We start from the raw sequence: 14,837 nt of genomic DNA, 5'->3' as shown, positions 1-14,837 counted from the left end.
CCTGCCGCTGCAGACTCCTGGGCTCAGAACACTTTTTGCCAGGCTAAAACTAAGATGGACTCTACACATAGATGACAGAGACTACGCCCAGTACCAGTGGTAGTGGTGGAGCCAGTTCCAAGGAGGCAACTCCTGTACTGAGAAGAGGATCCACAGCTAATCTGGCTACAGACCGACCCAATGTCAATGGACAGTCAGGCAGAGACGGACCCCTGGAGGACAATGGGGCCTTTACAACCTCTGTATTTTTTTTGGGTGGAATGGCGTGACTGCACAAGCAAGACAGCCGCCATGGATAATAATTCACCGACGCAATGAGGTTGTCAAGGACTTTATCCCGGAGTTGCACCGACTCTTCATCCTGGAATACGGGGACTCACTCACTTTGCTTTTCACTTTATGGGAGAGCGACAAACCCCCGCTGACACCACTGAGGAGACCAGCTGAATTCACTTCAAACAGCATGGACGCTGCACCCACATCTCCCTCCACCAGCTCCATGAGACTGGAAGATGATGAAGAGTTGCTGGTAAGTGACGGAGCTCCAGCAGCCGTAGCTGATGCAGAAAATAGGGGAAATCAGTGGGTGGAAATTGGGAGACTGTTGCTGCTGCAGAATAACTTCCATTTCCCCATATGAACATTAATTTCCAAAGACTCTAACGTACAGGAGGCATTGCTTCTTGTTTTCCCCCGTTAAGCCCCTGCTACAAGGACTTTACAGTAATGCCCCCTTAGTTGTTTTTCACATTGAAAGGTTTATTACAGTTTGCAACGTTATAATGTTCAAGCAATGTGCCGGAGGAAGTCAAGGCGTATTCATGTTTACATTTCACTTGCTCCTGCTCTCTAAAGTCATTTATTATTCTCATGCATATTTATGTCTAGTTTAAATATAATCAATTAATGCTAATTTAGAAATGCTAGCTTAGTAATGCCACCATATGTTTGAAACTGTGTGCGTGGTATGATTGCTTTAGCTGTGTATGACTGGAGGTCTTTTGGTCCCCTTTAAGTCCAGTCTTATTGTTTGCAGCCCGTTCTAGCCTGTCTCAGGGGGTGGGGCCTTCCGCTCACCTCTTCACAAATCACAGGCAGCGGTATTGACGTAAGCTACTGACTGCTCCAATGACAATTTTTGCTCTTTTTCCTGCCAGTCACCCTTTCATGTTTTTACGCTTGGTAACAGTGTGTTTCCTTCTCAGTAAGAAACAGTGATGTTCGTTTCACTGATCTTACATCTGTAGCCTGTGAAGCAAAGTGTTATGTAGGAAGCTCCATAGCAATGCTAGATTTTTTCACAAATGTACTTGCAAGTCACAGTCCTTTACACGCTGTCATAAATAAAAAGCCACACACAGAAATGACACTTCCTTTAGTCACAGTAGACTGGGGGTGGGTACATCCTAACATATAGGTGACCAGGGGTAGAAGTTGTGTTTACAGGTTTCACCTTGCACACTCCGTGGCTGCGCAGTGTTTTCTTAAAGAGGATGGAAGTAATACACTTTAGATGGCCCAACTCCAGATGCATACACTCTGTTTTGGATGCGCCAGGGGCGGCTTATTTTTAAGTAGGGGGGAACTGTAGTGTCCCAGTACATCATCCTGGTCCCCTCTATAAATGTCATACATGTTTGTCATATGTGGATGTACTGTGCAAAGTTGTCTTGTCATTTCCAGTGTGTGTGTTGCACAGCTGCGGCGCTTGAGAGACTAACTCTAATAAAATCATAGTCTGCCTGTAAATGTATCAGTCTGTCATATCATGCGGTATGAGTGAGGGTATAAATAGGAGTGCTTGAGAGTGATAAAGGGTCTTTCATCTTCAACTGGTCTTCCATCTTGTCTGTTACCTGAGGTCTAACACGGAGCCACATGGAAGCACCTTCAGCTTCCTTGTGGTGAAGATGGAAGAGGAGGAGAGATATCTCGTAGTGACTGAATTCTGGATGTGAATGGAGTGAGCCCCAAATAAAGTGTGTCCCATAAAATATATATTTTGTCAAAACTTTAGGCTACAGCCGAATATTAGACTAGGTTGATATCTGCATCACAGGCTCAGTTTGGAGCTTCCAGTATAGACCCAGCATGAATTCCCAGACTCAATAGCGTAGCATGCTGCACAACTCTAATCATTTGTATATCTGCCTTAGATGGAACTGCATGCCAAGTTTTGTAGCAAAACGACAACTTTTTCTTTGGGCTTGATTTTTTTTTTTACAAAGAACGTAATAATAGAACCCTGCTTACTACATGGATATGGTAACAGAACCAAGTTCATTACATAGATTCAATAAGAGAACCAAGCTTACTATATGGACACAGTACCAGAACCAAGCCCACATTTCCAAAGACGCTGTAATAAGAAACTGGGTAGTTAGATAAATGAACTAGCCAGTAAAGTATCGGGACACCGAGCATCGCTGAGATGCTTCCTACAGTATGAGTGTTATACACCGTGTGTCGGAGGGGGTCCTACTCCTGCCCTGGGACCCCCCCAGGACATTCCCCTGCTGAGTAAATCGTGTGTGTGCCCCTTTAACTGCATGAGTGACACGGTTGTAGGTCTTGTGTAGTTAGGAGGTGGAGTTTAGAAAGCTGTAGCGAGAGTTGAATGTAGTCAGAGGAGGTGGACATCCCAACGTGAGGCTGAGGCATTGAGTAATGGTTCTCCTGCTATCACTAAAAGAAGAAACGTAATTTAAGAAGCCGAAGAAAAGAGAAGCTTGAGTGAATGTGTGTACTGTGTCAGGAGTTCAGACCCCACGGACAATCTTTCAGATAACTGAGACAGAGGACGTCAGGAGTTCAGAGGGAAAAGTGTCTCCTAGTAAGTGTGTGAAACCGAAGGTGCGAAAAAGGAATGAAAGCTTGTAAGGAAAATGTTATACCTGAGAAGTGTACTGTGCAAGTGATTGGTTGGAGAATCAAAGCTGGAAAAGTGTCAGTAAAGTACAGTCGCGCACCTCCGATTGTTTTCAACTTCAATATTGGACTGCGGATTCTTAATTTTGCATTGCGTGAATAGCGGCCCAGAAGAGGTGCTGGCGTCACGTGACATTTATATTCAAAGTCAGGAACATTATAGGCCTAGATGCTCTGTTCATGTTCACTGTGCATGCAACCGAGCTAGGCCCTGCTGACGCCGCTGTCAGGAGAGATCACAGAGCCAACCGTGACCACCATTGTGGTTTCCCCTGTGGTCTCCTCCGCAACGGTGGGCTTTCCGCTCGGGTCGCCGCATAAACCTTGGTGTTACAAACAGGATGAAACCTCCAGAAGTCTGGGAGTGGTGAGAACAAAGTAGGGGGGAGGGAAACCCCACCGCGGAACTGAAGGAGGGAGGAGCCAGAAGCCTCCCTAAGGAGGAGTCAGAGACAAGCTCAAGAAGTTCAGTCCAAGTGGTACAGGAGTTGGAGACAGGTCTGGGAACTGAGGACATGGCAGCCAAGAACGAAATACAGTTTGTGGCAGCGGATTACCCTCCTGTAGGATCCCATTGGTATTTTGGGGATGAAGAAGAAGTACAAGAACTTTTACCCCAAATTCGTCCTGTGCCTGCAGGACACTCTTAGAACTTAAACCAAACAACTGCGGAGCCTGCCCTCCATGCTTTTGTTGTGCCCAGCTGGAATCAGAGAGTGCAATAGGGGGCTGTGGAACATTCTGCAAAAGGAGCTCCAATTTAAGCTGGAAAGCTGCAAAAGACCTCTTGTGAAAAAGTGTCCGCCTTGACGGCTATGGACAAGGCAGAGGGTAAAGGAGAGCTGAGTGGGCCTGCCTGAGAGGGAACGGAGAATATTCAACCCATCTCCAAGGCTCAGAAGTTGCAAACTTTTGTGTCCTCTGAAGGAACTTTAATGTCTGCCTATCCTCCTTGGATTCTGATACACCGGGACAATCTTGAAGCCTGTCAGGTCATTCCTTCACGCCTACGCCCTTTTATCAAGGAATATGGTGATCGAAACTTTGCATTTGTGTTCCGAGATGTGAGGACTGAGGAGAAAAGAGAGAAAGAGACTGTGGAAGACCGGGAAGTTCAGGGTCTGTGGAGTCCTGGGCCATCGGTGTGTTCTTCCTTTGGGATTAGGTCTTGGGAGAGTGGTCCAACACCTACAGGGTTTATCAACAGACTCTGATGTAGAGGAACTCACATTTCCGTTGAGGACTCAATGGGTAGAATGGGTTTAGTCAGATCAGAGAAGGACATTTGGACTTTGTGGGTTTTTTGTGTTTACAGTTGGACTGCTGTTTTACCTCCTCTGACACTTTCTTTTGCTTTGATTTTTTTTAAATGTATTTTAGGTTGATTACGTGATAATGTGGGACTCAAAAGCTAAGAATCGTTTTTTTTGTGAAAAATGTCTTGTTGCCAAATAAGTACGCTTTATTGTGCATAGTTCAGGCAAAATGTATGTAATAATATCTGTCATGGTATAACGTGTGATGTGTGTTTGGTGTTGGCATCAAAGGAAAGAAATGTGTCTGCAAAGAATCTTTAGTAACTTTTACCAGCTATTGTGCAGGAGTTCAGTTTGGAAGGAGTGTTATAGTTTAAACTGAAGGTATGAGTGTTAAGTGGAAGTGAATTTAAAAGTAAAGAATCTTCAGTGTCTTTAGAGCGCACACCCCTCCCAATCTGTGTCTGCAAAAGAAAAAAAAGGAAGCGCGAAGTTCATACTACTTTCACCCGTATTGCTCCTGGCCGGACACCTTTTGCTATCTTAGTGTTGGCAACAGTGTACAATTGAGTTTCAGACTTTGGGGAGAAGAGTAATGTATGGGCCCCATAGTTTATGCTGAAGTATCTCGAGTTTCGCTTGGCTCAGCAGAATGAAAAAAATAGACTTAGCAGTCCTTATGTTCATTGTGCGCTGTCATAAAGTAAAGTCTAACACTGGAAATGCCATTCCAGAATAACCTGGAATGGGTTAATGCTCTACTGAGTAAACCAAAAGGGGATATAGAGTTGTGGTTCTGCCATGTTCTCACCCTTCTGGGTTAGTGTTTCTCTAAAGGGTACAACCTACTCTTTACTGAGTGGTTGTAATCCTGGGGCAGGAGGTTATTGCTATGAGGGAGTTCCATCTCGGCCATATGTCTCTATTTTTGGAGAGCACTGGGGTCAGCTTCCTTCAAGTAGGGGGGAGCTGTAGTAGCCCAAAGTGGTACTGTTAATGAATATGAATGACAGTTGTGAGTAAATCACGTGTACGCAATGTCAATGTGTACCTGCTGACTGTCTAAAGCAAGCGGCACATGGCGAATTACGCTCTCATGCAGCCGGACTAAATAGTATTCCCTTAATATTCATGGAATTTGATAACACGATTGTTTCACTGCAAGAAAAATCAAGCTGTGACTGCAGACCGCCTGTCCACTGGATATAGGATGCACTGTGAAGAAACTTTTGTTTAACCCTTCAGTGACTGCCGATATGCAGATCTGATTTTTACAGCAGTATTTAGAGGTATTATTCCAGAGCGTCACTTTTTACTGCACTCTAAAACAACAGCCCTACGGAAGTTGGCGGTCCGGCTGTTGGGTCTAATAAATGCCCCTTACATGATACAATTTTTGAAAATGGCAGAAATGTATCCTGTAGTTGTCTATGGGTTAAATGTATGCCCATGTAAATCCTGACTGTCCATAAACCCGTCCTACTGGCCACTGGTGGCGCAATCTACTTTACATCTTGTCTCAATTAATTGAATTGATGAGCCAGATGTACGGAGGAGATAGAGGCACCGCTACCAGCCAATCGCGGACTCCTCGCCCTCTGTTGTATCCTTATGGTTACTGATTTTGTGATATTGGTGCCTGACAGCCGCCCAGCCATTATCACACAGCAGTGATGATCAGTAATGGTGGCGGAGCGCGCCGGAGATCCTTCCACCCGCCCAGCTCCATTCACAGTAAACAGGCAGTCATTATAGAGTTTTATGAATCATTTGTCGTTCAGTCCCCGCCAGCGTCTCCACGGAACAATTAGCGCTCAGATTCGCACAATCCAGGGATAATTTGAATAACTACTGATCCGTGTAAAAGGGCCCTTAAGCTGAGAGGTTCATTAGGACCGCGGTCAGATGACGTCTGTGATTTGTGTATCCGACCTAATCAATCCAGAAGTATAGCAATATACGTGATTACTACACGGCTGCTGAGTACGGGCGATGCCCAGTGAGGTCCGTGCCGGAGCCAAGGACACGTGCCATGACATCATGCAGCTAGGGTTGCCACCTTTGTCATGAAAAAATACCGACCATGGTTAAATAGGTGCGTGTCTTGGGGGCGTGGCTTACCACAGCATTTTTTTTCTCTCCTTCATTATTCCAGTGGTTGCTGGTGATAGCGCCCCCTCAGTAGCTCCAGTGGTAATAGCGCCCCCTCAGTAGCTCCAGTGGTAATAGTGCCCCCTCAGTAGCTCCAGTGGTAATAGCGCCCCCTCAGTAGCTCTAGTGGTAATAGTGCCCCCTCAGTAGCTCCAGTGGTAATAGTGCCCCCTCAGTAGCTCCAGTGGTAATAGTGCCCCCCTTGGTGCCCTTCCCCACCCCTGAACCTCCAGTAGGGCAGCAACCCTGCTATCAAGTACTAACTTGCTGAACTTTAAGGGCTCCTGTTCACGGGCGATAGCGCATTGTGTTCCCCGCGGCGACGATCCGGCCGTGAGTACTGCAGTGCGTGCTTTCCATAGCGTTGTTATGGAAAGCTCAGCCCCCTGTCTACTAGCGGAGGATCATAGCGATTCTGCGCTCGTGGGACTTAAATCGCAGCATGCCACGATTCTCTGCTGTGAGCCTATCCGTCAAATAGCCTTACCGCTGACACCTCTCAGCGCTCCCCCGTAGTCCTCCGCGTCGGTATATCACTGGGGATATTCCATCATGGTCGTGGACAGGGGGCCGAAGTCAGGACAAGACTAAAGTGCCCATAATATGTCCACACTGTGTATAGTATGGGACTGGGACTGCAGGGAGGAGGATCCCCAAGGGCTGCCGCATCTTCACCAGGAGTTTACCTTCAGTTGTAATGCCTGATCCCAGGGCTGGAGGCGCTCCACAGCAGGAGGATTGGGAGGAGTTACGGACTGTCAGGTACTTGCTGTAAGCTGGCACCATGGTCTCTGTCAGAAAAGGAGTAGGGGCTGCCGGCAGAGAAGCATGCTGGGAACGTCTGCTAGCCATGCCCCTGTGCCATCACTATAGCAACGGTGTGGCGCCTCCGTGCTGCAGTTAGGCCGCAGCGGCCGCCATGGTGTCCTCTGTGTTGTAATGGGTTGTGACCAAAATACCAGCCTCTAATATGGCCGGTAAAAAAAAAATACGGGCGCCGTCCTGGCAGGAAAAATACCAGCCAGGCCAGTGAATCCCCGGCCGGGTGGCAACCCTATGTGCAGCACTTATGGGGCCTTCACACTTGTGAGAAAATCGCACAAATATGAACTCCATTCCTTTGAAAGGGGCATACACATTAGCGATGTTTTCCTGCGCGGCACCGCCATCTTGGAAACATCTCGCGGCACGCCCCATCTTCCTGCGATGTCACCCACTACTTTCAGTGGGGTCTGAGGCAGCAGCGGCGGGGATTCCCTTCATCCCCGCAGTGATGCAGGGCTGTCTTCACATGATTCACCGCCCGATCCCGCCAGTGTGAAGGAGCCCTAACGGATTACCATCACGCTTTCCGGCCTCCTTTTACACATGCAGATTCCGCAGCGCCGCACACGGATCGGCTTCACTTAAGGTGCGTCCAGACGGAACAAGTACCAATCAAAAAACTGTTCAAACGAGAGACAGTGAGCGATACGTTTAGTCTAAACGTGCGCCAAAAACTGAACAACCAATCACTGTTGGCTCGTTTAATCACCGTCTTGTTTGGGGCCCCCTCACGCGGGCGTATTTGTGCATGCGATATGCAGAGAATAGAACCCATTGATTTCAGTGGATTCCATCTCGTTACTCTTCTTGCGCACACAATACGGTACAGTACGTAAAAAGACACATCTGGAACTCATTAGGCTACCGAGGCTTTAAAATCACGGCTTGAGCGTGTCCTGCGGCCATGTGGACCGGCCCTGCCAGAGTAAAGAATACACTAATGTGCGCAAAAGTGCATCGCTCACGGTGCAAATGCATTGCTATTACGCTCATATGAAGGGGCCTTTATGGCTTCTTCACACGACTGTTTGCACAGGTATTTGCGTAAAATTTGTGCGCTAAACACGGAGAACAGAACCCAGTGATTTTAATGGGTTCGTTTTTATAAGTGCATTTTGTGCGCACGGAAAAAAGTAGAACCTGCGCTGTCTGCCTACAGAAACCTACGGGAGGTGTGAAAATACAAAAGGGCGAGGGTGGGACACTGCGCAAAACATGGGCAAAAGAACACATCTGCAGCTCATTAGGCTTAAATGGCCATTAAATCCATAGAAAGAGCGAGTGACGCGCACTTGTGGACCGACCCTGTACACGCAAGAATGTACAGTCATATGGGCAGATACACACACATCTACCTCAAAAGTCTCGTTCATGCCCAAATACGCCGTGCAGGGGCGAGCATTTTGCACAAATGCTCGTGTGAAGCCGTCCTTAAGGAGCAGCCATTGGGTCCCTCTCAGTCACTTGTACAGCAAATGTGAAAGACTGAACGACTGTCGTTTATAGAAGCCAGCGATGATCCGCTGTATAAACCGGCTGCACGAGGGCGAATGAGCCAGCGAGGACGGGACTCGCTTGTGCGCTCCTTGTACGACCCTTACATCGGGCCCTGTCCCCATGGGGGCCCATTAACTAAATCCACCTATTAGTTTGTTTTTGGAGTGTAGGCACAGGAGGAAGTGGGAGGACCCTGAGGAAACCCGCGCAAACAGGGGGAGAACATACAAACCATACAAATTCAGGAAACTCTTTTCAATCTCTGATTGTAGTCAGAAAGTCATTAATAAAATGTCCAAACCAAAGCAATCCACTAAAACATAAACATTAAAAATGTAAAGTTTCATAAAGCAAAAAAACCCAATTTTCCCAGATTTGATGAGAATGAAGCTCCCTGCGGTGACAGATAACCAGAGTCAGGGAGAAGCGGAGGATCAGCGCCATGCCGGGGTCTATCTTGGCTCTGCTTGGGCATTAGGAGGAAAGTATCTTACTAACATGAGGTTTATTCTGTAAGCTTTAGACTTTGCCTTGTGAATGTTTTTCGCTGTCATTTTAATTGTTCCGACTAAAACAAACGGATTTCAGTCCCCATTATTAAAAGGCATTTAATTCCGGCAGATAGGATATCTGCTCTTCTGGGGATTCGGACCTCCTTAAGTCAATCAGCTATTTGCTTTACAGGGTTTAATTCATGCGAGTCAATGCTCTCCTGTTTGCCCCATTAATAAATTCATTAGAAGGAAGTTAGTCTCCCGCTGTGGGCAAACGGTCCTCATTCAGCCTCCTACAATGGAATCATTTCACATTTAGTCTAGAAAAATGATAAACAGACCAATCCTCCGCAGGTGTGCAAATCCTGGCTTGTTCTTCTAAGACCGGCCGCCTTGGCTTTCCCTTAACATAAAGAATGTACACAGGACAACAGCTTCCAGTTTCACATAAATTGTGTACTGTAGGATAATTGCTAACAGGGCGTTGCTAGTCTTATTTCACACCTTGTTAGCACTGCAATTAGCTTTCTTTACATTTACTGATTGCTGCTTTGCATACTTGACTTAATTCCATCTTGGTTTACAGCCTTAAGGTTCAGCTTTCTTGTACCATTCTTATAAATTGTAGCACAGGGCAGGCGGTGGACCACTCAACTGCAAGAGATCCAAGAGAGCAGCAGCCTGAAGACATGGTCCACACAAAGAAGTTGGGTTTGGTGCTCCTGGTAATTTTCCTGCAAGGATGTACATCAAGGCCTACAGAAACGCCGGTGACCACAGAAGACCGCGAGCAAGTAAGATCTGGAGCTCTGAAGATGCTGCTAAAAGTTTTTGGCATTGAGGACCCCCCGCAGTCTCTTCATCATGTCAAGCGGCCCCCGCAGTACATGATTGACCTGTACAACACTGTGGCTGACGCGGATGGTGTCACCAAGGACCCAGATCTTCTGGAGGGTAACACAGTCAGAAGTTTATTCGACAAAGGTAAAGGCTGCTTTCATTCGAAATGTTCATTCGTGACGTCTGTTGAGTCTAATTATCATTCAGTATGTTATGTCATTCTGTACAATCCGAAGGTTAATGGCACTTAGAGTCACACCGCCTGATACATTGTAGCTCTTTATCTAATCTGCATGATTTTTCAGTTCACAGTGATCAGATGTACTTTCTGTTCAACCTCTCAACTGTCACCAAGAATGAGAAGATTCTAACAGCGGAGTTGCATCTCTTCAAACTAAAGCCCCGACCTACGGAGCAGGCGTACTTCAAGAGACATCACTTCTGCCAGGTGAGGCCGCATGAAACACTGTTATAACACACCGCAGATTATTCCATGTCATACGCTCTTACGGTGCCTTTAGATGGAACGATTATTGTTCAAACAAGCAAATGTGAAGGATAATCGTTCGGTCTAAACGAGAGCCAGCGGCTGAACGACATATGAGAATCATTCACGTTTCATTCGCCGTTTGGTTTCAGCCGGCATAAAAATCCTTGTTGGCTCGTTCACGTCTTGTTGCATTTAAACACTTCCCACTCACATAGGAATTGGAACCCTAAGGCTGGCTTCACACATGGTGGATTTGCCGTGGAAATTCCATCTGGAAATCCACCTGCGGCCGCTAATCCCGGGGTTAGCCATCAATGTGGATGAGATTTCTCCGGACGGCGAATCAGTTGCAGCGAAGTTGCCGTTGCGGCACGGATTCGCCAGCCGCAGTATGTCCATTCTTTTTTTTTTTCCGCTGTGGCCACGTTCTCCACTATGGGAGCCCCATCCGCAATGGAAAACTGTGAGGTCAAGCTGCTTCAAAGCCTGCAGCTAAGTGCAGCGGGTTTTGAAGCAGCGCTTTCCCGGAGGAAATCTCCCGTTTTTTTTGCTGCGGCCAAACCGTCAGATTTCCGCTGGGAATACGCCGTGTGAGAACCCAGCCTATACCAGAAATTGAACGATTCCCAACAATGATCTGCCTGTCTTCAGCTCGTTCGCTCTTAACAATGATTCTCATTCAGAATCACTCGGTGTAAAAGGGATCTTCTACTAGAGCAGTGGTATTGAATACGTTGAGTCGTGACTCGTGAGCGCTGCGCCTGCTGAGGCTGATGGACTAACGGCATCTCTCTGTCACAGATAAGTGTTCACCTGGTTCTGGACAAAAACAAAATGCATTTACCCCAAGGAAGAAAGTTGTTGTCATCGAAGCTTGTTCCTATTCATTCTTCAGGATGGGAAGTGTTCTCCATAACGCAAGCGGTGAGTATTACATAAAGCCCACCATACTGATATGAGCTCATTGGCTGTGAGCCGTATAATGATGATCAGTCAGAGTAACCTGCTCCAGTACCACCAAAAATATCACGGGCACGTCTATTATATGTGACGGACCCTGCAAAAAAGGGCCTTAACTGTACGGACTGTCCAGGAATTCCCGGCCGGTTGGCTCAGGATGTACTTATAGAAGTATGTAGCGACACATTCCTAGATGTCCTATTCATTTGCATTGTGTGCATGTCTCTAGATAAAGTCACTTCTACCCCCCATGGGGGGATGCCGAATCCCATAGCTGTTCGGTGACGGCACTAGTGCAGCCGTAATGGAATGATTAATGTTTGTATCTGACAGGTTCGTTCCTGGAGTGATGAAAGCCACAATTATGGTATTCTTGTGACGGTGAGGAATCTCGGAGGAGGACCGGCTGATGCCAATATTATTCGCTTTGCCTCTGGAAGAGATCATCATGAAAGCAAACAGCCGATGCTTGTCCTCTTCACTGATGACGGGAGGAGAGGGGTTGTGTCTCTGAGTAACCAGCCAGGTAAGTCGGCAACCATCTTCTAATTCATTAAAACTAGAGATGAGCGAACCAACTCGGCCACGCCCCTTTTTCACCCGAGCGCCGCGATTTTCGAGTACTTCCGTACTCGGGCGAAAAGATTCAGGGGGGCGCCGTGGGTGAGTGGGGGGGGAGAGGGAGAGAGAGGGCTCCCCCCTGTTCCCCACTGCTACCCCCGATCTGCCACGCCTCCCCCCGCCCCCCGGCACACCCACGAATCTTTTCACCCGAGTACGGAAGTACTTGAAAATCGCGGCGCTTGATCGAGTAATTACTCGAAACGAGTATATTCGCTCATCTCTAATTAAAACTTTGATAAACGACAGCGTTTGTTGTTTCCCATAAAGTTAGAGTAAACCCGGGGCGCCCGTATTGTAGGACACGTTCGCATGTTTGTATTCAATATAGCAATGTTTTGTTTTCAACTAAAAATATTCAGTAAATTTTGTTGCTTGAGCGCCAGCTGTTAGCTCCGGGATACGGTAGGGTTGGAGTGGAAGCCACTGCTCCAGCAAATGTGTAGTGGCCAGTGTCCGTAATTGCAGGCATAGCTCTCATTGAAATCAGTAGGACTCCAGCCTGCAATTACAAGCACAGCTCCCATTGATTGTAACAAGAACTGTGCTGGAATTACGAGTGTCGGCTATTACACACGGGTCAGAGGAGCAGCTTCTGCTCTTAGTGTAGCCCAGCACTGACAGCCGACACTGCCTGGGAAACTTTAAATGAATCCTTCAATATACCGCCTACATTGACCATACTGGTAATTTCTTATTATTATTATTCTGTAAGCAATTTTAAACTTAGTACTGTTCTTAATTCATTTTATATAGATGGCCTTCCATTGGCAATACCCAATGAACCTTATGCTCCAGCACCAAACAGAACGAGGATGACGAGAGCCTTGCAGGAGGGGGGGCACTTGCCCTGCCAAAGACACCCACTTTATGTTGACTTTGAAGAAATTGGCTGGTCTGGGTGGATCATCTCCCCAAGAGGATATAATGCATATCATTGTAAAGGCTCATGCCCATTCCCTCTGGGTCAGAATATGAGACCCACCAATCATGCCACGGTGCAATCTATAATTAATGCCCTCAAATTAACACAAGGTGTGAACAGCCCATGCTGTGTCCCCGACAAACTCTTCTCTATAAACTTGCTTTACTTCGATGATGATGAAAATGTTGTATTGAAGCAGTATGATGATATGGTTGCCGGTAGCTGTGGATGCCACTAAAGACTTAATGCATAGCAGCTGTCATTTGGGAATGAGTAAGGCGGGCACTGTGGCATGCATCTAATGGCTATCTGTTTAAAGGGGTTTTTATCAGCAGGTATTTATCCCCTATTCACAGAATAGAGAATAAATGTCTGGTCATCCACAGGGACCGCGCTTCATTTTCATCTATAGGACGGAGTGAGATTGCCGAATACATGGATCCCCACCTGTCCCAAAGAATATGTGATGTGCCCCACCACTTCATTCATTGGTGGCATTCAAGGCTCCGTTCCAGGGATCCCTGGGGTCCCAGTGCTCGACCTCCGGTGATCTGGTGGAAAGGAGATAAATGTCTTTCTTGGTAAAACCCCTTTAAGTTGAATAATCCTTTTGAAGCACTAAGGGATCATGGTAATGTATCAAAGGCAAGGCGCGGTTCCATTTTTGCCACTGAGGCAGCTGATACTGTGATTGCCTTCAGGCTGCAATAGCTGATTGGGAAAAGGACTAAACAGCCTAAATGGGGAATGTTTATCAGACGCTGTAGTTCTGAGCCGGAGATGCCGGCCGGCGGCTCCCACTGGCTTCTTGCTCATTTTGATGACAAGAATAATAGTCTACAGAGCTATTCATGTCATCGAAAACAAGAGAGCCTCGAGGGACCCCGAGAAAGTGAATGCGGTTACTGATATTTGTTCGAAAACACATCTGGCAAGTTCCCATGGCTGCCATACGGGTACATTTACATGGGCCGATAGTCACCGCAATAATTGCTCAAATGAGCGATTATGGGTCACAGTTGGCCCTTGTACACACTGCCCCCAACAGGCCACTGAATGAGAAATCGCTCAGTAGTCGCTAGTCGTTCCAGAAGAGTCCTGATTGGCTTCTCGCTCAGTGAATGGAGACGGGTGGCCGGGCGAGCTCTCCAGCTGCTCCGTCTCCGTTCTCTGACGGACTATCACTCCTGTGTTCAAGCAAGGACGGATAGTCAGTGGGACGGCTGGGGGCTCACCGGTCGACCCATGTAACACTTTCCATTAGTGTGAACAGAGCCTCGGTAATCGCTCTCTGGTCATCCCACCATTATTCGCTGGTTTCTCCCCCTTGTAAATAGTAGGACACTATAGAGACCTTCTCTTTATTTGCCTCTTCTGTTTATATCTTTGCTTTAATTATTAATTTAACGGCTCTAATATTGCAGGTTTATCTTAATGAATGAGTAGACATTGCCGGTCTTCGTTCGGACCTCTAATGGCCACTGTGTGGCTGCTGATATATCTAAAAGCCTGCGTCAGATACGGCAACTTGTATCATATGTACAGAAATAAAGTGTTAATATATAAGTGTGACGAGTTCTCGGACTGCAGGATTGTATGTGGAGATAAACTCCGGTGCTGAAATAAATGTATGTTGGAAAATAACACATGTGTATTACAATTTTTGGTGGAAAAAGTGGAGCGTGGCAAACAATGGGGGCGCTGCAGCGGGTGCATCGGCATGGTATGGCTACACCGAGGTAAAGACTGGCTGCCACTTTATGAAGGGCTCAATGTGGTTGATACTATATTACATCCCTCAGCTGTATATCTCTTGTATATAGTGATATGGAGCATGCTGGTATAACCTG

General features: G+C 46.9%; 1 protein-coding gene across 1 annotated transcript; it reads left to right on the top strand.

Moving 5' to 3' along the window:
- Nucleotides 1-463: 463 nt before the first annotated feature.
- On the top strand, nt 464-13,225 carry LOC136573604 (bone morphogenetic protein 2-like). The gene is made up of 8 exons (XM_066574876.1): nt 464-529; nt 3,954-4,070; nt 4,309-4,325; nt 9,738-10,135; nt 10,297-10,439; nt 11,283-11,405; nt 11,775-11,967; nt 12,819-13,225. Exons 1-8 carry the CDS (start codon nt 464-466, stop codon nt 13,223-13,225), a joined length of 1,464 nt encoding a protein of 487 aa, XP_066430973.1.
- Nucleotides 13,226-14,837: the final 1,612 nt, after the last annotated feature.

The sequence above is a fragment of the Eleutherodactylus coqui genome, chromosome 7 (assembly GCF_035609145.1).
Source record: "Eleutherodactylus coqui strain aEleCoq1 chromosome 7, aEleCoq1.hap1, whole genome shotgun sequence".
In the NCBI taxonomy this organism is placed as follows: Eukaryota; Metazoa; Chordata; class Amphibia; order Anura; family Eleutherodactylidae; genus Eleutherodactylus; species Eleutherodactylus coqui.
This window is presented reverse-complemented; position numbering and strand designations above follow the sequence as displayed.

Bases quoted from the DNA above. Each gene is read 5' to 3' on its own strand.
- LOC136573604 (XM_066574876.1), top strand. From the start codon at position 464: ATGGACGCTGCACCCACATCTCCCTCCACCAGCTCCATGAGACTGGAA. The intron at 10,440-11,282 runs GTGAGGCCGCAT...TCTCTGTCACAG, and splicing joins AGAGACATCACTTCTGCCAG to ATAAGTGTTCACCTGGTTCT. The intron at 11,406-11,774 runs GTGAGTATTACA...TGTATCTGACAG, and splicing joins TGTTCTCCATAACGCAAGCG to GTTCGTTCCTGGAGTGATGA.